General features: G+C 45.8%; 1 protein-coding gene and 1 pseudogene across 1 annotated transcript; both read right to left on the bottom strand.

Annotated features, from left to right (window-relative positions):
* The window catches only part of LOC128412277 (zinc finger protein 420-like), a 309,743-nt pseudogene extending 309,396 nt beyond the window's left edge, over positions 1-347 (bottom strand).
* On the bottom strand, positions 12-14,125 carry LOC128412305 (zinc finger protein 202-like). Its single transcript, XM_053385210.1, has 3 exons — positions 13,972-14,125; positions 568-955; positions 12-15 (listed from the first exon to the last, which is right to left on the bottom strand). The coding sequence occupies exons 1-3, from the start codon at positions 14,123-14,125 to the stop codon at positions 12-14; spliced, it is 546 nt and encodes a 181-aa protein (XP_053241185.1).
* Positions 14,126-23,584: the final 9,459 nt, after the last annotated feature.

Here is a 23,584-nt window from a genome sequence, read left to right as displayed (position 1 = left end):
GCATCATTCTGTCACCTGCAAGAGAAAAAGCGTAAGCAAGACGCCAGGAGTGCCTGCATCTCTCACAGGTGAAGCAGGACATCTCTAACTACAGATGGGCTTTGAGAAAGACTAACCTGCTGAGTGCATTTCGATGTTTGTGCCCATTTCATATGTTAGTTGTGCAGAAATTCATTTCCCCTCCTCTGGACCCTTGTTCCCAACTGTTTCCCCCCAAACCTAGATGAGTTGGAAAACCAACAGAATGAGACCAAATGGAGTAAAACCACCTTCCTCCTTACCCAGTGGCCTCTCTCTGGTGTCCAATGGAGGCCTCTCTGTCTCACAGGAATCCAGGTCCTTTTCTGCAAAATGACCGTTTTCCTGAAAGAGCAACAAGGATTCAAAACAGAGAATGAATGGTGAGAAATATAAGAAAGAGAATGACAAAGACTTAAAGGGTGTTAGATCTCATTCCATGGATGTCTTCCCAGAAAAAGGATGGGCCATCAATAGAGAAATATGAGATGTTCTCCATCCTGTTTAGAGCCCCTTGAGAGTATCCAGAGGAAAGTCTCTCTCACCTGCTTTCTCTCCTCTGCCTGACTCAGGAGGAAACCTTCGGCCAGGGCCATCGCCTGCGAACTGGTCTCCGCTCCGCATTCCCTCACCCAGCTCTCCATCTCCGATGGAAGGACAGCCAGGAACTGCTCCAAGATCACCAGGTCCAGCATCTCAGCTTTCGTGTGCCTTTCTGGCTTCAGCCACTGATGGCAAAGGTGGTAGAGTCGGCTGCAAACCTCTCGGGGTCCTTTGGCCTCCTGGAAGCAGAACTGCCTCACCTGCTGGCTCTGCACCTCTGAGCAGAGGGTGTCCTCCTCACCCAGGATCTTCTGCACAGTGTTTTCCCATAACCCCCCACTGCTCCCAGTTTCGTTGGCATGGCCTCTTCCAGGGCCAGCTGAGTCTTGCTCATCCATCTGTGCTGTCAGGAAGCCTCTGAGAGATCAGAAGGAAGCCTTCGGTCTTCTGCCAAGTTCTGTCTGCCTTAATGAAAAGCTCTAGCAAATCCTACAAAGCAAATACATTGTTCTGTTACAAAAGTTGTCTCATATCAGGAGAAGAAATAGGTTCCCTGAGCAAGCATGGATGAGTCTTGCTGGGAACCAGGGCTGGACTGCACCACATCCCAGACCATGAGCTATCTTTTTGGGGGGAAAGAGGAGTAAGAAGAGAAGAAATATCTCTCTAGCCTTCTAGCAATGCAAAATGTGGAGGCAACGGAAGGGATTTCTGGGAGATGAATCAGCCTGGTTTCTCCTGTCTTCCAGTCAATGCATGAAGTCAGACCTGACTGACGAGGGAGTCATTTGTATCATGTGAAAAATGGATGCTTGGCTCTAGTGGGGGTCCTCACTCGGGGGTCTCAGGAGTTGCTCCCCCCACCCCACTCCCCTGCTTCTGTCTCCTTTTCTTGCACTTGGACTCTCTGCCGCTCTCAAGACAGACTCCTGGGGTGGGGTCCCTTTTTCTTCGCTCTGAGGGCCAGGTATGTATCTGGCCAACCCCCTGAGGGCCAAGTGGACAGGGTCCAAAGTCATTTCCCCAGAAATTTAGGCGGCCAATTTATTATGATTATTCTCTTAGACAGCTTAACACACACACAGCCACTGATGCCCAGGTCCCTGGAGGCTCAGGGAGTAGCAGCGCCCATTTCCGGCTGCTTTGCCAGCAACAATCCCTTTGGGAGAGAGAGGATGTGGTCCTGGGATGCCCTGCTCTGGGTGCGAGGGGATGGCTGCAGTGGCCTCCGTGGGGAGCTGCCCTGGGAGACACTGGGAAACTGGTCCCCAATGCAGCAGCCAGACTCTGGGCTGGGATCCCTCTCTTTATTCCTGGCCTTTCTCTCCCACCTTAACTTCCTTCCTCCCCACGGTTTTTTTTTTGAGTGGGGGCTAATCCACCTCCTCGTCCAGCTTTGGAAAACCATTTGCAGATGTTTGCTCTGTTGTGCAATGAGGCTGAGCGACGTCACACAGAGTTAAAGTCCCAGGGACTCCTTTGTTTAAAGAAGGGAGATTTCGAGGGAGTCAGTTTTTTCCGAAAGACCAAATGAGTTTGGGATCCTCTGATCTGCAGGAAGGAGAGCGTGGCAGCCCTGGCCCCTCCCTGGCAGGACCCTCTCCTCCCTGACTTGGGGTCCCCCCCTGCAGGAGCAGATCAGGCCCCCCAGGCCCCCTCCCCTGCTGCAGCCCTGGGACCCCCACCAGATCCCAGAGAGAGGGGAGACTCACCAGATCCCAGGAGGGGGCAGCGAGGCAGCCCTTGCAGGAGAGACACCAAAGCAGGAAAGGACTGAGGAGGGAGGGGCCTTGGCTCTGGAGGACCTGCCCCTCCTTGAGTTCCTGCGACCTCGCCCCTCCCTGGCAGGACCCCTCCCCCCCCACATGAGCCACCCTCCCCTGCTGCAGCCCTGGGACCCCCACGGTCTCCCCACTGCACCCTCCGGGGGGGGGGGGAGAGGAGACTCATCAGATCCCAGGAGGGGGCAGCGAGGAAGCCCTTGCAGGAGAGACAGCCAAGCAGGAAAGGACTGGGGAGGGAGGGGCCTTGGCTCTGGAGGACCTGGCCCCCCTTGCTTCCTGTCCTCTCTAGGAAGGCAGCTGAGTTCCCTTTAACCCTTGCCAAGCCGAGTCCCCCCCCCCTCAGCACTCTCTCGCTTGGCGGAACCTCAGATTTTTATTATTTTTAATGGATATGGGGGAGATCTGCCCCCCCGGCTACGCCACTGGCCAGATACCCTTTTGGGGTGAGGCTCTTGGCTGGACTCTGAGCATCTCCCTCCTTTCATCAAGAGATCTCAGAGACCTTTAAAACACAGAACACATGCGACGCAGACCAATGATGCATCACCTCAAATCCTTTCAAATCTCCAAGTCTGCTGCTGCTGCTGCTGCCCTGAGTGCTGGAAGGAAGACCTGCTCCCTGCAAGGCCCTTTCCCACCTGGCCTGGGGGGCGAGGACCAGACTCCCCCTGTTTAAAGAAGGGAGATTTTTTTGTGAATGGGGGGGGGGCGGAGGGCCATATGAGTTTGGGATCCTCTGATCTGCAGGACCCCTGACTTGGGGTTCCCCCCTGCAGGAGCAGATCCGCCCCCCCCGGCCTCCTCCCCTGCTGCAGCCCTGGGACCCCCACCAGATCCCAGAGAGAGAGGAGACTCACCAGATCCCAGAGAGAGAGGAGACTCACCAGATCCCAGGAGGGACAGCGATGCAGCCCTTGCAGGAGAGACACAGAAGCAGGAAAGGACTGGGGAGGGAGGGGCCCTGGCTCTGGAGGACCAGCCCCCTCTTGCTTCCTGTCCTCTCTAGGAAGGCCACTCAGTTTCCTTTAACCCTTTCAAAGCCGAGTGCCCCCCCTCCCCCTCAGCCCTCTCTCGCTTGGCAGAACCTCGGATTTCTATCATTTTTAATGGATATGGGGGGGCAGCTCCCCCCCCCAGCTACGCCAATGCCCAAATACCTTTTGGGGGGTGAGGCTCTTGATTGGACTCTCAGCATCTCCCTCCTTTCATCAAGAGATCTCAGAGACCTTTAAAACACAGAACACATGCGACGCAGACCAATGATGCATCACCTCAAATCCTTTCAAATCTCCAAGTCTGCTGCTGCTGCTGCTGCCCTGAGTGCTGGAAGGAAGACCTGCTCCCTGCAAGGCCCTTTCCCACCTGGCCTGGGGGGCGAGGACCAGACTCCCCCTGCTCAACAGAAGAGACTCCGGGGAGGCCGGAGGGACATTGCCCTGCTGTGAATCCTGGGGAGCCCAGACTCACTGGAAGAAACTCTGGGGCTGGGGCAAATCTTTTAAAATAGTTTTTAATCTGTGGCGCTTTCAATGCTGGGTGTTGGTTTTTTCCTCTGTTGGGGGTGGGATAAACGTTTAGTTGGTGCTGGGGATTAGTTTAATTTCAGTATAAATGTAAGTTGTTGTGTGTTGTTCTTGTTTTCTAAATTAGTTTTTACTGACTTATTGTATAGTTTGTATTTGGTTCTTAAGGGGAGAGGGCCAGGGCTGCCAGGGAGTGGACCCCATCCAACAGAATGGCTGGGGCAAGTTCCACAGGCGACAACCAATCTCAGTGATCACAGAAAGGAGGAGGAGCTATGCTAATGTCATTACCGAGGAGGCAGGTTTAGTCGTTGTTTGAGGACTATCCCTGCCTCCGGGTCTGGTGGATACTGGAAGGATACTGGAATCAGCAAGGGAGACCCACAAGACCTGAAGGTGCTGCTCTCCAATGCCAGGTCAACGATTCACAAGACAGCTGGCTTCCACGACTTAATTGTGGATGGAGGACTTGACCTGGCATGTGTAACAGAGACTTGGTTGGATGAAGCAGATGGGTCTGTTCTTGCCACTGTTTGTCCACCAGGTTTCTCTTATGCACAGCAAACCAGGTCATGTGGGCAGGGAGGGGGGGTTGCAGTGATTTTTAGGAAGTCATTAGCTTGTACCAGGCGTCCTATTGGGAAGACACAGTTCTCTGAGTGCATGTTCTGGAAGGTGGGCAATAGGGGCAGTACAGGATTTCTTTTGGGGTACCAACCTCCCCGCTACGCCAAGGATTCCCTGCTTCAGGTTGTGGTGGATGTTCTCATGGAGACACCTAGATTAGTTGTCCTAGGGTATTTTAACATCCATGCTGACATGACCTTACAAGGGGGCTGTCCCTGAATAAGTTTGGCCCAACTCATAGTCACAGACATGCCTTAGACCTGGGGTTCACCTCTATGGATGTGGGTGATCTGACACTAAGTGAAACTGAAACAAAAGAAGTGCCATGGTCAGATCACTTCCTGGTGCAACTGGACTTCTCTGTGACGCTTCCCCTCTGCAGGAAGGTGGGACCAATTCAGAAGGCCCATCCCCGCCACTTAATGGATCCAAATGGTTTCCAGAGAGTGGTTCGGGGTGTTTTATTCCATGTTGATGGCCTTTCCGCTGATTCCCTGATGTCCCGCTGGAATGTGGAGTTAACTAGGGGTATTGACTGGCTTCAAAGCGCCCTCTCCGATTGCATGGAGCCCGTACAGCCCCATGATTTTCCCCAGGGCTGAGGGCAATGAAGCTGCTGGGAGAGATCATCAGGGAGTTTGGGCTGGGTGTTCTTCAGTATGCGGATGATACCCAGCTCTACCTCTCAGAACCAGTGAAGGTGGTGAAGGTCCTGTGTGAGTGTCTGGAGGTGGTTGGAGGATGGATGTATCTAAAAGCCCTTCACACATGGCTATGTACAATGGTACCTCTGGTTGCAGACGGGATCCATTCCGGAGCTCCAGTCGGATCCCGAGGTTTCTGCAACTGGAGGTGCCGCTTCTGTGCACGCAAGTGGCACACTAGCACACTTCTGCACATACGCACAGCGCACAGAGTGCTCCTGCGCAAGCACACGTGGCGAAACCCAGAAAAACACTTCCGAATTTGCCGGGTGCGTATCCCAAAGGATACGTAACTGGAGGTGACTGTAAGTAGAGGTAGCACTGTATTAGGAACACAGCCATACATTCTTGTGTGTGTGTGTTTCTATTTGCAAACTCCCCCAGTCTCTGAGCGGTGAGACTCCAGGGATCCCTGGCCCATCTTCGGTTTCCTTGGAACGAAGGTCAGCGGAGACTGTGGTGTCTTTACGTTATATGGCCAATTCTGGATCCACATGTCCTTCCACAGTGGGGACATTGTCTGGGCAGTGTGGGTTTGCCAAGCGTGCCTTCCTCTTGGCACGTTTCTCCTTTGCGTCCTGAGTTCGAGTGTCTTCAAAGCCCATGACACCTTTGGTCAAGGCTGTTCTCCAACTGGAGCACTCGCAGGCCAGTGTTTCCCAGTTGTCAGTGTTTATACTACTTTTTTTTAGATTTGCCTTGAGACAGTCTTTAAACCTCTTTTGTTGACCAGCAGCATTACGCTTTCCATTTTTATGTTCGGAATAGAGTAGTTGCTTTGGAAGACGTCAGGCATCCGCACAATATGACCGGTCCAATGAAGTTGAAGTTTCAATTTCTGCCGCTCCCCATTCTCTCCTCAGGGAATGCTTCAGAAGCATCGGGAAATGCTCTCCCTTTGTAGCACACAAATCAAGGGCTACATTCTCGGCAAAGGCTTGCCGCACCAAGAAGCTTTTCTCACTCTGTCAACAAGCAGCTTTTCCCACTCCCTCTACGTAACTCAGGGACTGAGTTCATTCCACAGCTTAGCTCAAGCTGGAACTACCTTTTACTGTCCTTATCAGAGGGCCGCTAGAAATCAAGGGGCCTGCTGCTTCTGCTGGCCAATTAGTGCCTGGCAAGAACTGGAAGTGAAGTCACATTTGAAACAATACAGAAGCAGTCAAAGGGAATTTCATAGCAAGTCTTTTATTCAGTCTCACCTGCAATCGTGTGTGCTGAACACACAGAAACACATAATGTGAAATTACTGGGAGTTACAGTCTCCAAATAACACTCAACACATGCAAGCAGATTAATGGAATAGCACACATGATTCCCCACCTCCTTTAAAAAATCATTGTTTTTATTTATTTTCATGGTACAGAGATAAATTTTGAGAAAGCAATAGTTACAACAGTAAACAACAAATAACATGTCCTGATGAAATTGCAGACTTTCATCTTGACGTGTGTTAAAGTTTCATTTGATTATTTTAAAAGATCACGCCATATTTTCTCGCGAGTGCTGGGGGGATTCCTGCAACAGTCTTGACAATATATGTATTCAATAAACATTTGCCACCTGTTATAAAGGGAATATGGAATGTGTAGCCCAACCTTCTTGATTTCCCCAGGCCAACAAAATTTAAGATACTTAAATTGTGGTGCCCAGAACTGAACACAGGATTTTAGGTGGGGCCTGACCAAGGCAGAATAAAGTGGTACTATTCCTGCCCTTGATCGGATTCTGCCTTCTGTGACATTGGCCTCCGCTCCCCGTTTGGTGTCCTCCGCAAATGTGATGAGCATCCCCTCAGTTCCTTCATCCAAGTCATTTATAAAGACGTTGTACAACAATGGACTGAACCCTGCAGCACCCCTCTTGTCACTTTTCCCCAGGATGATGAGGAACCGTGAAGGAGTCCTCTTTGGGTTCGGTCAGTTAAATCCACCTAACAGTTACCTCATTCAGCCCACATTTTACCAGCTTCCTCACAGAAAGATCACGGGAGACTTTGTCAAAATTTGCCTTACTGAAATCAAAACACACTACAAAATTTGTAACTCCATCCAAAAAAAGGGGAGGAGGGATTTCTCTGGCTTGACTTGTTTTGGGGAAAGCCATGCTTTCATCCTGAAAGCATTCATACCAGGCCTGTTTTTTCAAGAAGGGTTTTTCTTTCATCTTTATCTAGATTCTTTTCTACTACTTTAGTTTTGCTCTTGTTCAATTTAAAATCCGCCAGCTGCCCGTACTCCTGTATCTTCTCCAGTGCTTTCATTACACTGGCCTTTGGATCCCTGTAAAGTTAAAACCAAGTCGTCTGCAAAGGCTTTTAATTTATACTGCTTAGATCCTACCACAATGCCCTTCACTTTCTCTTCTTTCCTCAACATATCCAGCAATACCTCCAGGACCAAAATAAATAGTAGAGGGGAAAGTGAGCACCCTTGCCTGGTTCCTTTTGAAGCAGACCTGGAGGAATTTTACCCTTATGCTTTTCATATAATCAGTTATCCATACAATCAGGTATCAGTTATCAATATATTCATATATAACCAGATATTTCTACAATGATTTTATAATCCATGATTGAATCGTGAAAGCTTCTGCTTAGCTTAATAGCAAATTGCTTAGATCTGAGAAATCTGAAATGAACTTTGTCCCAGTACCTCCTTGTTCTCTCCCTATCTCACTGAACAAGAAGGGGGAAGCAATAAATTTGATGTGCTGGCACATTCCCCCCCCCTTGTCCAGACAGGATCTGGGTGGTGAAACAGGAAGATGCTAAACCGCAGAATGTCCCTTGTAGCAGATGGCCGTGTAGGAGCTCAACAGCCAAAGTTCCTTTTTGCCTTAAGTTTCTATTTCTTGCTATAAATCTGGGGGGAAAGGTTAAGACTGCATGTTCAAACTAAAAAGCAGAAGTTGGGAGGAAACTCTTTACATGGCCAGGAGAGAGGCTTGAATGTGCTCATTAGCTCATTTTTTGTTGCCGTTTGCGATGTATCTGATTATGTCATATCTGTGATGTATGTATTGAAGGTACAAAGCCCCTGGGAGCCAGGGCTCGGGGCCCAGTCTTTTGGAAAGGATTCCACTGGGTCAATTATTGCTCAGCAATAAACATCACTTTCTTTTTCTCCACTGCTGCGTCTGTCAATTCTTAGACTCTATTTGAGTTGGTCACTGGCATCTTAAAATCCTTGCAACATAACTGGTGGCGGACTAGGATTGCAGGCAGAGGGGTATCATTTTAACCCCAGGCCCTTGCCCATCGGGCGGGGTGAGCGTCGCTGGACTGCCAGCTCTCCCCCAGGCGCCATCGGACATCTTTTCCGAGGAGGGAAACAGCTTTCCATTGTACTCAAACGCCCCGCCCGCCGTGGCAACGAACTGTGAGGAGAAATTGAACGTGTGACGGGAAAGCGCGCAGGAAACCAGAAAGAGGATATGGGTGAGTAGAAAGGAAAACAATATTGTAATTAACGAGGTCTGATCAACCTCAGCCACTCACTAGTAACCCCAAATAAAAAGGAAAAGGTCCTTGTGGGGAGAACCTGGGTGAGCTTAGGAAAAGGGTAAGGGTTTGGAAACTGTGTGGTGAAGTGCTGTGTGGATAGATGAGAGTGCATGAAGACCCACTGGAGCAGGGCTAGACTGATTGAGACCCCATAATCGCAGTTGCGGGCCACGCGAGTGCGTCCCGGTCGGTTATCTGGCGGAAGCGTGTGGGGTTTTTTGAGAATCTGTCTGGTCAAAAGCACTTCACAAGGGACATACCGATGGGGGGGGGGAATTGTTCAAAAGCCAGAAATCCAGGCACCCCTTTGGATTGCATGATAGCAAATTTCAAAAAAGCCTTCTCGGAGGACTATGGGGTCAGACTGATTCCCGGGACCCTGAGAATGCATTGCCAGTTAAACTGGCCTAGGCAGGTCCCCAAATGGCAGTTTTGATGTGGAATTATGCCGGCTAGTCTGGATTTCTGTAACGAAGGAGCCAGACACTCATACTGACCAATTCCCTTATATTGATCCTTGGTACAACATTTGCATGAAAAGCTCTTCTTGGATTAAAAAATGCAAAGGAGACAGCTGCAGAATTTTGGCAGTGAGGCAGGAAGCCAAGAAAAATATAGGAGGACTTAAAACTCCAGCCCCTGCCAGGAAGATTTATGGAGAGCATCCTGAAGAGGAGAATTTAATTTTAACTAATGCAGTAACTGATTCTGGACAGAAATTAGTAATAAAAATGAGAGAAAGTGATGTGCCCAGCTCTTCACAATTGTGGCCAAGCCCTCCTCCTTTGCCACACCTAAATAAGGGGGGATATTATCTCCGAAATAAGAAAGGTGCCCCAGCTCCAATGTTTCCCTTGAGTGCAGTTTTGGGACCACAAGAGCCAAGACCCACTGATGCCCAGGGGCAACCTAGAGGGCCGTGGCCAGCGCGTACAGTAACCATGCAGTGTGTTCCATTCACAACCACAGATTTGCTAAATTGGAAAACCCACACCCTGCCCTTTTCTGAAAAACCACAGGCTATGCAGGATTTAATGGCCTCAATCATGGTAACCCATCTGCCCACATGGCAGGATTGCAGGCATCTTTTAATGACCCTTTTCACCACTGAGGAGAGGAGAAGAATAGATGCCACTGCAGAGAAAAATCTTAGAGCAGAGGTACCATCTACAAATCCAGACGCATGGGTTTGCACCCGATACCCCCTTTCAGATCCAGGATGGGATCCTGATAGAGACAAAGATGCTCTGAGCACTTACCAGCAGGAAGTCTTAAAAGCAATAAAAGGGGCAGAGAGAAGGCCTACCAATATTTCCAAGGTGGCAGAGGTGATTCAAAAACCTGATGAATCCCCTTCTGAATTTCTCAAACGTTTAATGGAAGCATACAGGATTTATACCCCTTTTGACCCAGAAGCCCCAGCAAACAGGCAAATGGTCAATGCAGCCTTCGTGGCTCAAAGCGCCCAGGACATAAGAAAAAAATTGCAAAGGCAGGAGGGATTCAAAGGGTCAAATCTAGAACAGCTCTTAACCATTGCGCAGAAGGTGTTTGTGAACCGGGATGTAGAAATTAAAAAGGACCGAGTTCGGGAATTGAAGCAAAAAGCCGGGGTTTTTTGCTGCTGCTATCAGCCAAGGCTCATCGTTTGATGCAGGTGCCCAGGGGAGAGGCTCTGGTCAGGGACGGGGAAGAGGAAGAGGACAGCCGCTAGGAAGGAATCAGTGTGCCATTTGCAGAAAGGAAGTTCATTGGAAGCAGGAATGCCCTGATACAGGGAGAACAGAGGGACAGCTGGATGGATTCAGGGAACAGAGAGGGAGAGGATGGGGATCGCGGCGTGGAAGGACACAAGGAGGAAGATGTGTAAGGAACAGAGGAAGTAGTCGAGATTTTGTTGGGTTGGCGCAGTTGGAAGAATATGAGAATGAAAATGCATAGGACAAACCAGGCTCAACCCTTTCCTTAGGCTCCCAAGAGCCCATGGTCTCAGTTAAATTAGGGAGCCGTTTAATTAATTTCATGATTGATACAGGCGGCCAGTATTCAGTGCTCACTAAACCTCTAAAAGCAAAAAGTAACCAAGCAGTGACAATTGTGGGGGCCACTGGCAATAGGATTCTTAAACCCCTTTTGCAACCTCAAGAATGCCAGATTGGAGGGAAAACCCTCACACATCAATTCCTTTATGTGCCTGAATGCCCCATTCCCTTGCTGGGATGTGACTTTCTGTCTAAAATTCCAGCCCAAATTACCTTCACACCGAAAGGGGCAGAAATGAAATTACCCCAAGAAGCTACAGGGATTGTAAGAGTAGTGGTGCCTAGAGAACAGGCTTGGAAGATGATGATGGCCCTGTCAGATGAGGACCCACAGAGGGAAATCATGCCACAAATTCCAAAAACCCTGAGAGCCCCACCTGGAGTACAGAAGACAATCCACCTGGCATGGCAGAAAATATTGCACCAGTTATAGTAACCCTAAAGCCTGGGGCAAGGCCAATAGCAAATCAGCAATACCCTATCCCAAGTCAAGCGGCAGAAGGAATTCAGGTGCACATAGACAAATTCTTGAAATATGGACCTTTGATAAAATGCCAATCGTGTTGGAATTCTCCACTTTTTCCAGTTTGTAAACCTCATTCCGACCAGTACAGATCAATGCAAGATCTAAGGCGAATAAATAATGTAATAGAGACGTTGCACCCAAATGTGCCCAATCCCGATAATATTCTAGGATTGATTCCACCAGAGGCAACCGTGTTTACAGTGTTGGATTTAAAAGATGCTTTTTTCTATTGCCGTGTGGCACCCCAGAGCCAACCAATGTTTGCATTTCAATGGGAAGATCTCTACAATGGGACTAAAAGCCACTTAACCTGGACATGTTTACCACAAGGGTTCAAAAATTCCCCAACACTTTTTGGAACAGCCCTAGCTCAGGATTTATCTAAATTCCCATCAGTACCTGGGAAGATTGTGATTCTGCAGTATTTAGATGACGTGATCCTGGCCTGTGATTTATCAGACCTGTAAAAAGGCCACGGAAGACTTGCTGTACCTCCTCTGGGAGGCTGGAAACAAAGTATCTCGAAAAAAGGTTCAAATTTGCCAAGAGACTGTAAAATACTTGGGCTTTAACATTTCCCACCAGCAGAGGGCATTGGGATCTGAGAGAAAGGAAGCCATTTTTATTATTAAGGAACCTACTAGCCGCAGGCAACTTCGAGGATTTTTGGGAGCAGCAGGTTTTTGCCGCATTTGGATCCCTGATTTTAGCAACCTGGCTAAGCCTCTTTACGAAAGCACAAAAGGAAGAGAGAATGCTCATTTTGAGTGGCCCGCTGAGCAGAGGGAAGCCTTTAATGCATTAAAATCCAAACTGATGCAGGCACCAGCCCTGGGTTTGCCCAACCCCCACAAAGCATTCCAGCTTTTTGTGCATGAACAACACGGAGTTGCTACAGGCGTTTTAACCCAAAAAATGGGCAGCTGGAAGAGACCGGTAGCTTATCTGTCAGAACAGCTGGACTCGGTAGCTAAAGGGTGGCCACCCTGTTTGCGAGCAGTAGCTGCCACAGCTTTGTTGGTTAAAAAGGCATTTAAATTCACATTTGGACAGGGGATTTATGTGAATGTGCCTCATGCTGTTTTGACTTTGATGGAATACAAAGGAAATTACAGGCTTTCCAACAATCGCATGGCCAGATATCAAGGGCTTTTGTGCGGAAACCCACAAGTGCAAGTTGTAAACACTGAACCCTGCTACTTTACTACCCCTCCCCAAGTCAGCGAACCAAGAGCCCCATGATTGCCTTCAAGTAATGGACATGGTGTATTCCAGCCATCCAGATTTACAGGACCAGCCTATAAAATGTCCTGATGCGGAATATTTTGCAGATGGGAGCAGTTTCATCAGGGAGGGGGAGAGGAGAGCAGGATATGCAGTGGTGACTTTGGAGGAGATAATCGAAGCACAACCCTTGCCAGTAGAAACTTCAGCCCAGAAAGCAGAAATCATAGCACTGACCAGAGCTCTTCAGCTGTCAGCAGGCTGTCGTGTAAATATTTATACAGATTCAAAGTTTGCCTTTTTAACCCTGCATGCCCACAGAGCCTTATGGAAGGAAAAAGGACTCATAGGAGCAAAAGGGAAAGCTCTAAAATATGGCTCAGAATTAGAGACACTTTTAGAAGCTGTGAGGGCACCGGAGAAGGTTGCTGTAATGCATTGCTGAGGCCACAGCAAAGAATAATAATAATAATAATAATAATTTATTATTTATACTCTGCCCATCTGGCTGGGCCTCCCCAGCCACTCTGGGCGGCTTCCATAGAAACCAAAAATACAGTAAAATATCACACGTTAAAAACTTCCCTGAACAGGGCTGCCTTAAGATGTCTTCTGAATGTCAGGTAGTTGTTTATTGCTTTGACATCTGCTGGAAGGGCGTTCCACAGGGCGGGCGCCACTACCGAGAAGGCCCTCTGCCTGGTTCCCTGTAGCTTTGCTTCTCGCAATGAGGGAACCGCCAGAAGGCCCTCGGCGCTGGACCTCAGCGTCTGGGCAGAACGATGGGGGAGGAGACGCTCCTTCAGGTATACTGGACCGAGGCCGTTTAGGGCTTTAAAGGTCGGCACCAACACTTTGAATTGTGCTTGGAAACGTAGTGGGAGCCAATGTAGGTCTTTCAAGACCGGTGTTATATGGTCTCGGCGGCTGCCCCCAGTCACCAGTCTAGCTGCCGCATTCTGGATTAGTTGTAGTTTCCGAGTCACCTTCAAAGGTAGCCCCACGTAGAGCGCAAAAGAAGCCACAAAAACCGCAAAAGGGAACCATCTGGCAGATTTGGCTGCAAAACAGGCTGCTCTAGAGCAGCCTCCCTCCCCCCCCCCCCGCTTCTATAACAGCTTCCCTTTTACCGACAGCGGTTGATGTAGAACAAATGAAACCCATTTATACACAGGCAGAAGCAGCGTGGGCCCTTCAAGAAGGGGGGAACAGAATCCCACACCAGGAGGGATGGTTTATCCTACCAGACCAGCGAGTCTTTGTCCCAGAGGCCTTAGGCAGAGACATAGTGAAACAATTTCATGAGTCCACTCATTATGGGGCCACAGAAAAAGCTATGGGGCTGCGAGAAAGCCTGAGCAGACAATTCTATATAACCAGGCTATCCCAGCTGGCGGAGGCTGTATCACGTGTGTGCCTCCTGTGTGCCAAAAATAACCCCAAGCAAGGCCCAGTGCCTCCGCCAGGAGTACAACAGACAGGCTCAATGCCAATGGAGAATTTGATAGTAGACTTTACAGAGATGCCTAAGGCAAAAGGTTTTCGGGCTCTTTTGATCTTTGTCGATTCCATGACAGGCTGGCTGGAAGCATATCCCACGAAAACAGAGAAGGCACAGGAAGTCATTAATCGCCTTTTAACGGAGATCATCCCAAGATTTAGGCTACCAAGATGTACAGGCAGTGATAATGGACCAGCTTTCGTTGCTTCAATAGTGGATGGTGTATGCAAAGCCTTACAAATACAGTGGAAACTGGACGCTGCCTATTGACCTCAAAGTTCTGGCAAAACAGAAAGGATGAACCAGACTCTTAAAACACAGCTGGCTAAATTATGCCAGGAAACTCATTGCAAGTGGGTGGACTTGTTACCTATAGCCTTGTTTAGGATCAGATGTGCACCCACCAAGAGACTAAAACTCTCCCCATTTGAACTTTTTTATGGAAGACCCCCTCCAATTGCCACAGGGATCAAAGCAGACTTAGCACAAGTGGCGGGGCAGATTACAGCAGAGCAAATCCAGTCTCTCTCTCGTGTTTTTCTCTCTCTCAACAGGTGGTCCCTCGAGCGCACGCCAATCAGCCTGGCTGAACCCATACATCCCCACAAGCCTGGGGACGAGGTGTGGGTAAAAAAGTGGAAAAGCCATCCACTGACCCCTAGGTGGCGCGGACCCTTCACAATCCTATTGGCAATGCCTACTGCTGTCAAAGTAGCCGAGGTGACCCCCTGGATTCATCATTCTCGTCTGAAGCTGTCTGAGGGCCATTGGAAATGTGAGCTGAACCCGTCTGACCCTCTGAAGTTGAAGTTCACCAGTAACCTTTGCTCCTAGCCCCACCGAAAGCGGGTAGGAACATGGGCATCGGGACAACAGGTCTGCTCTCACTGCACCTGAAAGCCAGTGAGTCTACGCACACCTGAAGATTGAGGAGCTGCACCAGCGGATGGGAAGATCCCTACCAGTTGAATTATCAGCCAGCCCCGAATTTGTGCCAGATTTTGCATACAAGCCCCCTGTACAGATAGTAGTAAGAAACGTGAATGGGCAAGGGAATATAATTGATAAGTGGGTGGATTATTTGGCGGATTATGGTTTTCATGTCCCTTTATATTGCCGTGAATAGTATATACCTGACTGGGTACTAGCATTGCCAAGGCAATTGTGGCACATACCCTTGGAGGGATTTCGGCCTACACCAACCTATCGGAGGTAAATGACAGTGGAACCTAAGAGAACTGTAGTCAGGTTCTCTAATCCACCACCCCATGGTGCATTTCCTCCCACCATACTGGTCACAGTAGCCTTTTCCCCCTCCACCACCCACAGGTCCCTTCCAGGTGGCAGTAGCAGAGTGTATACAGTGTGAGTTGACCTCTCCAGCTCGACCAGAACCCAGGGACCACTGATAAGTTCCCCTGGATGCGGCTGAGCGGGGGGTTATATCTCATTCAAGGGATGCCCTGGTCCTGGCTGCCACCTATCCTTCTTACAATAATACTGGCCCTTGCTGTTGTTCTCTTCTTTTGGGTATACAGGAATTACTTTTGTGAAAACACCAACCCAGAGGCAGTACTGATACCGTTGAACCCCTTGGACCCAGGATTGGAAAATGAGGATGAAGTTCCTATTAATCCTGAGATGCATGTGGGTCCAGAGGAGCCCAGTGGTAGAAGGAAATGCCTTTGTAAAGCATGCTGAACACATGTTCCAAATATATGGGGAGAATGCTACCCTGTATTACGAACACCCTAGGAAGGTAGCTGACATGTCTCTCATACCAGGATTGATCAAGGATCCTGGCGTTGTTTTGGCAGGCCTACTGTACAATCAAAGTGGCCTCTTCGCAGCCCCACCTTCCGAAATGAATGACACCCCCTACCGATACATCCGATTCACTAGAACCACTCAAGGCTTGTGTTTTTGTTGTCACTCCACTGGAGCGTGGAACTCCAAATGGAAGTATTGGCCCCAAGTACAGTGCCACACTGACAAAGGATGGCTGGGAAATTATACACAATGCACTGATAAATTTTGGCTATGAGGTTCATTCAATGCCTCCTACCAAGACAATACCACCCCTTCAGATCTGTACCACATTTCCCTCAGTATTCGGTTAATTTCACAGGACAAGGATCCATCTGTTCTGGCTGGATGATCAAGGACCCCAATTTTTGGTTTCTATATGATGGATCGGCAACCAATTTCCATCCTGGCAATTACCAATGTGTGGGAGTGGGTGCTTTCACTTTCCCAGTTACGGTAGCGGCCGATCACCATATGCCCCACCTCCGAAGCAGAATGAGGAGGGAAGCCCCAGGTGAGCAATGCAGAGATGAGATTTTCCTGTCTGGCTCAGTGGGAGGAGTGAAGGGAGCCTTCATTGGCTTCCTCTCCATGGGCATATACCCGGGAATTGTGTCTGAACAAAACCGAGAAGCATTGTTTGCCCTCACGAGCAGATTGGAGAAAACTATCAATGCCACCACCCATGTCTTACGCTCCCTGCAGGCAGACAGAGGATTTGAATCAAATGATGCTCTCTCTCTCTTTTTTTAAAAAATAATTTTTATTGGTTTACAACAAAAACAAAACACATATTAATTTCACATCGAATTTTTCACAAATTCTTCTTTTTCTGGACTTCCTTCAGCTTTTCCGTAAATCATCCATAGTCATTATTTAAATTACGCATTCCTTAGATTTATATTGACATTTTTTATATCTTTCTTTCTATTCCCTTTAGACAATACTTCTTAATTTTTCACAGTGCTTCTTTAAATCCCTCTAGCGTTATCTGTCCCTCACTTCTATTTTCCAGATATTCCACAAATTTCCCCCAGTCCTCGATGAACTTTTGGTCTCTTAAATATCTAATCTTCCCTGTCAATTTGTCCAACTCCGCATAGTCTAACAGCTTCATTCTCCAGTCTTCCACTGTCGGTATTTCCTGTTGTTTCCATTTTTGGGCCAGTAACACTCTTGCGGCTGTCACTGCATATTGAAAGAATTTATAGTCCTTTCTTTTTATCTCATTTCCTAGTATTCCTAACAGAAAGACCTCTGCTTTCTTTATAAATGTATATTTTAAAATCTTCTTCAATTCATTATATATCTTTTCCCAGAAGTCTTTCACTTTCTTACATTCCCACCACATATGGTAAAAAGAACCTTCTTTATCTTTACATTTCCAACACTTATTGCATGTCTTATACATTTTCGCTAGTTTTACCGGTGTTATATACCATCTATAAAACATTTTCATAACATTTTCTTTTAACGTCATACATGCTGTAAATTTTAAGTTTTCTTTCCCAAAGTCTTACCCAGTCCTCAAATTGTATGTTATAACCAAAGTCTCTGGCCCAGTGAATCATTACCAACTTAACTTCTTCATCTTTTAAATTCCATTCTAGCAACAGCTTATACATTTTGGATAAAATTTTAACATCATTATCTATTATTTCAGTCTGAAATTTAGAATCCTTGTCAGCATAACCACATTCTTTACTATCTTTCCTAAACATTTCATTTATTTGAAAATAATGCAACCAGTCATATACATGTTCTTTAACCTGTTCATATGGTTTCATTTTCCATTTTCCTCCTTCTTTAAATAACAATTGACCATATGTGATCCAATTGCCTCTCATATTAATTTTCTTTACACTCATAGCTTCTAAAGGAGATAGCCAGTGTGGTACTCTAGGTTCTAATAGGTTTTTATACCTATCCCATACTTCAATTAAAGGACCTCGGAAGATGTGGTTCTCAAAACCTTTATGGACTTTCTTTTTCTCATGCCATAAATACGCATGCCATCCAAATCTGTTGTCAAACCCCTCTAAGTCAAGCAGTTCCTTTCTAATTTTCTAATTTAATCCAGTCTTTCAACCAGCAAAGGCATGATGCCTCATAATACAATTTCGAGTCAGGCAGGGCAAAGCCTCCTCTTTCTCTTATATCTGTTAACAACTTAAATTGAATTCTTGGCTTTTTGCCCTGCCAAATATATCTTGAAATCGCTCTTTGCCACTCTTTGAAAATCCTATTCCCCTTAATTATGGGGATAGTCTGAAATAAAAATAGTATTTTTGGTAGCACATTCATCTTAATTGTGGAAATCCTTCCCCAAAATGACAGTTTCATTCTTCCCCACACCTCCAGGTCCTTTCTTATTCCATTCCATACTGGCTCATAATTATTCTTGTATAAATCTATATTTTTAGGAGTTACCCATATTCCTAGATATTTCACCTTTTTAACCACCTCTATCTGTGTTTGCTGTTGCATTATTTCAATTACACTTTGATCCACATTCTTCGCAATCATTTTCGTTTTCTTCTTATTTAGTCTAAAGCCTGCCACTCCTCCGAACTGTTCAATTTCGTCCAATACTTCTTTTACTGTAATTATTGGCTCTTCCATCGTTATTACTAAATCGTCTGCAAACGCTTTAATCTTATATTCGTTTTGGCCAATTGTCACTCCTTTTATTTTCTTATTTTGTCTAATCGAATTCAGAAGGACTTCTAACACTGTTATAAATAATAATGGTGAAAGTGGGCATCCCTGTCTTGTTCCCTTTAGTATCTTTATTTCTTCTGTAACTACATTATTTATAATCAGTTTGGCTTTTTGTTCTGTATAAATTGCCCTTATTCCATTGAAGAACTCTTTACCAACCTCCATATATTCCAGGTTTCTCAACATAAAATCCCATGCTATATTGTTGCAAGCCTTCTCCGCAAATGATGCTCTCTCATTGCTTAGTTTTAGATTACCTCCTCGCACGCTCTGGCGGTTTTTGTAAAATTATCCGTAAAGGCCAATGCCAGGTCAAATTCCATGACCTTAACAAAACAATCGAGGATGAATTGCAAAAGTTACAGGCCCACTCAGAGTCCCTGGGAGAAGATGTGGTCTTGGATTCCAGGAGAGGGGTGGGTGCATAGCTTTCTGACGGCTCTGGCAATAGGAGGGGTGATATTCCTGTTGCTTCCCTGTGTAATCCCTTGCTGTCTTTGCTTAGAGGAATGATAGCCCGAAATATTAATCATCTCACTGATCCTCAAATCCTTGCTATATATTGGGCTCTGCCTCCTGTGCAAGGAGAGATGGAGGACCACGAGTATGAGCAACTGCATTGTGAGACCCCCCGAGAACAAATTCCTCTAAAAGGAACAGTGGTTTATTCTGGGCTTCAACATGAGAGTCAAGCTCAGGAAACAGATGAATCCTGTTTCTAAGCTTGAAAGGGGGGGAATGAAGCAGGACCTGGAGGAATTTTATGTGAGGATATTTCCGTTCCACCTTAAAAAGGGTACAGGCTGTTGTGAGTCACAGCCTACGTATTTCCTGCTCACAGGAAGTTTCTGTTTGTCTATTGCTTTTTGTTCTCTCTCTGTGCCTGAGACATCGAAGCAGGCAGTCATGTTTTTTTCTTTGTTCTGACCAACGCTGAATAAAGTTGTAAATATGCTCTCCTGAGTGCATCTTTCGTTGTGTGAAGTCTGCTGATAGAGCGTGCACCAGCTCTGGAATGTGGCAAGCTATTTCTGAAGCTCGTGTCGCTAATTGACTGATACTGTATCTACAGGAGATCGATGGATCGTCCGGAATCGACGTGGGGGCTTCATGGCCTTTGTCTCCCTGGCAGTATCCCAACATTTTACCCTTATGCTTTTCATATAATCAGTTATCCATACAATCAGTTATCAATTATCAATATATTCATATATAACCAAATATTTCTACAATGATTTTATAATCCATGATCCATGATTGAATCGTGAAAGCTTCTGCTTAGCTTAATAGCAAATTGCTTAGATCTGAGAAATCTGAAATGAACTTTGTCCCAGTACCTCCTTGTTCTCTCCCTATCTCACTGAACAAGAAGGGGGAAGCAATAAATTTGATGTGCTGGCACATTCCACCCCCCCTTGTCCAGACAGGGTCTGGGCTGTGAAGCAGGAAGATGCTAAACCGCAGAATGTCCCTTGTAGCAGATGGCCGCGTAGGAGCTCAACAGCCAAAGTTCCTTTTTGCCTTAAGTTTCTATTTCTTGCTATAAATCTGGGGAAAAGGTTAAGACTGCATGTTCAAACTAAAAAGCAGAAGTTGGGAGGAAACTCTTTACATGGCCAGGAGAGAGGCTTGAATACGCTCGTTAGCTTATTTTTTGTTGCCGTTTGCGATGTATCTGATTATGTCATATCTGTGATATATGTACTCAAGGTACAAAGCCCCTGGGAGCATCTTAAAATCCTTGCAACAATTTCTCAATTTTTCAATCTATTAGCCAGAATATTTTCGAATATCTTATAATCCACATTAAGTAATGAAATTGGTCTATAATTCTTTACATCTGATCTATCTTGTTCAGATTTTGGTATGAAGGTTATATATGCGTCTCTCCAGGTTTCAGGAGCCCTCTCCCCTCTCAGTATCTTATTACATACCTCTGCCAAAGGTTGAATTAACCAATCTTTAAAAGTTTTATAATATTTGGCAGATAATCCATCCGGTCCCAGGGCTTTGCCCAATTGCATCTGATTTATTGCTATCTCTACCTCCTGTCTTGTAATCATGTCATTGAGTAGTGATCTTTTATCTCCGGGAATGTTCTGCATTTCATTTGTTCTAAGAAATTGCTCAATGTTATCTTTATCCTCTTTACCTTTTTTATACAGTTGTTTAAAATATTTCTGAAAACATTTTCTAATATCCCCAGGGTTTTCCACAGATTTACCCTCCATTACAATATTTGTGATCGTGTTTTGTTTCTGTCTCATTGCCAAGCCAGCAATTTCCCACATTTATTTGCAGATTCAAAATTTCTCTGTTTCATTAATTTTATTTTCCATTCTATTTCTTGATTTATAATTTGAGAAAATTGAGTCTGCAAAGCTTTAATGTGTTTTTGTATCTGTTGGCTTTTAGGCTTTGATCTTAAATTCTTTTCTTTCTCTTTTATTTGAGAAAGAATTTTTTCCTTTTTTCACTTTGTATCTTTTTCTTTATAGCATTCTGTTGTATGAGGAAACCTCTCATAACAGCTTTACTAGCATCCCAAATGACTCTTGCTTCTACCTCTGTATTTATATTTAATTCAAATTTAATTCAAAGACTCTTTTAGAGTCTTTTGGGCCTTTCCCACCACCAAATCGTTCCTCAACAACCCATCATTCATCCTCCATCTGAAGGAACCCTGCAGATACAATTTCATTTCCAATAACACTACATTATGATCAGAGCATGTCCTAGGACATATTTGAATTTTTGATACCCTTGGAGTTAAATCTCTGGTAATCCATAAATAATAGGTTCTTGAAAATGTTTGGGAGGAATTTGAGAAAAATGTGTAATCTTTCCCAGTCGGATTTCGTAGTCTCCATATATCTGACAGGTCATATTTATCCACCATCTCAAAAAACAGTTTTGGAAGTCTGCCTGCATTTTGTACTTTTTGTTCTTGTGATTTGTCCATTAATGTGGAGACTACTCCATTCAAATCTCCCATCAATATTATTTTGTAATCCAAACATTCATTGAGCTTCAAGTCCAAGTTCCTAAAAAAGTCCACTTTTCCATCATTTGGTGCATAAATTCCCAATAAAAGATATTTGTCGCCTTGTGCTGTAATTTCAACCACAATGTATCTCCCTTCCTTGTCCTTAACAAAAGCTTGGGGTTCTATTTTTCTTTAATATAAAACACCACTCCTCTTTTTTTTACCTTGTCTGATGAAATAAAGTCCTGTCCGAGTTTTTATTCTGTAAAATTTTTCTACGTAGTCTAGTAACATGGGTTTCTTGTAAACAAATTATATCCAAATTGTTTCTTGCCAAGGTATGGAAAACTTGACTTCTTTTTTCCAGGGAATTTAAGCCATTAACATTCCAGGAGTAAATTCTTAAAGACATCTTAATTTTTTAGGGTCCTTCAGCCCCTACAGCCAGAGAAGGGGAACTTTCCAAACCAAGCTCTTTTGCGTTTTTCTCCAGAAATCTCTCCTTCTCTCCTACAGTTCTGATTCTCTGTTTCCTCCCTTGAAATTTGAAGGAAAGACCCTCTGGGAATTCCCACCTGAAGAAGATATTTTCCTTCCTTAGGGCAGTTGCCAGATCTGAATAATTACTTCTCAAAGATAAAAAAATGTCATGGGACCTCTTTGAACAAGATCACCACTTTCCCATCTATCTTTAAACTTTTTTTATAGTGATGTTCCAATATCATTATAGGGACGCGGGTGGCGCTGTGGGTAAAACCTCAGTGCCTAGGACTTGCCGATCGTATGGTCGGCGGTTCGAATCCCCGCGGCGGGGTGCGCTCCCATCGTTCGGTCCCAGCTCCTGCCCACCTAGCAGTTCGAAAGCACCCCTAAGTGCAAGTAGATAAATAGGTATCGCTTTATAGCGGGAAGTGTAAACGGCGTTTCCATGTGCGGCGCTGGTGCTGGCTCGCCAGTGCAGCTTCAGCACGCTGGCCATGTGACCCGGAAGTGTCTTCAGACGGCGCCGGCTCCCGCCTCTTAAGTGAGATGCGCGCACAACCCTAGAGTCGGACACGACTGGCCCGTATGGGCAGGGGTACCTTTACCTTTACCCAGTATCATGTCTCTTTGTTCCTTTGTTTTAAAAATCACCATACAGTCATGTGTGATTTTAGAATCTTTTTTAGGACCAAATCTATATGCTTTATCAATCCACAAATTCAATTCTTCTTTTGAGATCTCCCAGTAAGTTGAAAATTCCTCAATGAGCCAACCCTTCAAGTTATCCTGTTCCTTCTGGACCACTCCCCTCAGTCTCAGATGAGCCTCCTTCTCCTTTAATTCCAAAAACGCAATCAAATTTAACGCCTGCTGCTAGACAGTCTCTAAATCCCGAATTTTTACTGTTTCCAGTTGTGTAATTCTTTCCTCATGTGAGGTAATGTTGGACCTCATTGTCTTCAGGTCTTCTTTCAGTTCAGAAAAGTCACTCCTCAAATCTTGAATGGTTTTTTGATTCCCTCTTACTTCTGTTTTAATTTCCTGAAGAAGTTGCATTACTGATTCTTCAAATGTTGGTGTTCTAGATTCTCTTCTTGGTTTAATTTTTGTTCTTTCCAGTCTCTCTGACTTTTCTGTCTTGTCTCCTTTGTCAGCCCCATCCATATTTTTATCCCCCCCCCAGGTCAGCTACAGTCAAAAGAGGGAGACAATAGGATAAGCAGACTGTTTCCCAGCTGCAAAAATCCCCACTCCAGAGTAAGAGTCTTTGCTCACCACAGTCTTTCAATCTAGTAAATATAAGTACAAGTCTTTATTTTCTCCTTTAAACAAGTCCCAAAAGTTTACTTCAAGTCTTTAACTTAGTTGCAGAGTTCCAGGTATTTGTTGAGCTCTGGCGGCTGTGGTTACTTTGTATTTTTCCAAAGTGGAAAACGAAAGTTGAAAGCTTCCATTCCCTTTGTTGCGTCACAATGGAGTCTAGCCTCCCCTCACCCGGGAGGTCTGCTTCCACAAAGAAGATACAACAGCTCAGGAAAAATCCCTAATTCTTCTGCAGGGAAATTTGTTTTTTGTCTTTCCCCCCCTT

Source organism: Podarcis raffonei, chromosome 4 (genome assembly GCF_027172205.1).
Source record: "Podarcis raffonei isolate rPodRaf1 chromosome 4, rPodRaf1.pri, whole genome shotgun sequence".
Lineage (NCBI taxonomy): Eukaryota > Metazoa > Chordata > Lepidosauria > Squamata > Lacertidae > Podarcis > Podarcis raffonei.
Note: the sequence above shows the minus strand (reverse complement) of the source record. Positions and strands in the feature narration are given on the sequence as shown.

Bases quoted from the DNA above. Each gene is read 5' to 3' on its own strand.
- LOC128412305 (XM_053385210.1), bottom strand. From the start codon at position 14,125: ATGACTTCCTGTGCCTTCTCTGTTTTCGTGGGATATGCTTCCAGCCAG. The intron at 956-13,971 runs GTACTCCTGGCG...CAGCACAGATGG, and splicing joins TGGCATTGAGCCTGTCTGTT to ATGAGCAAGACTCAGCTGGC.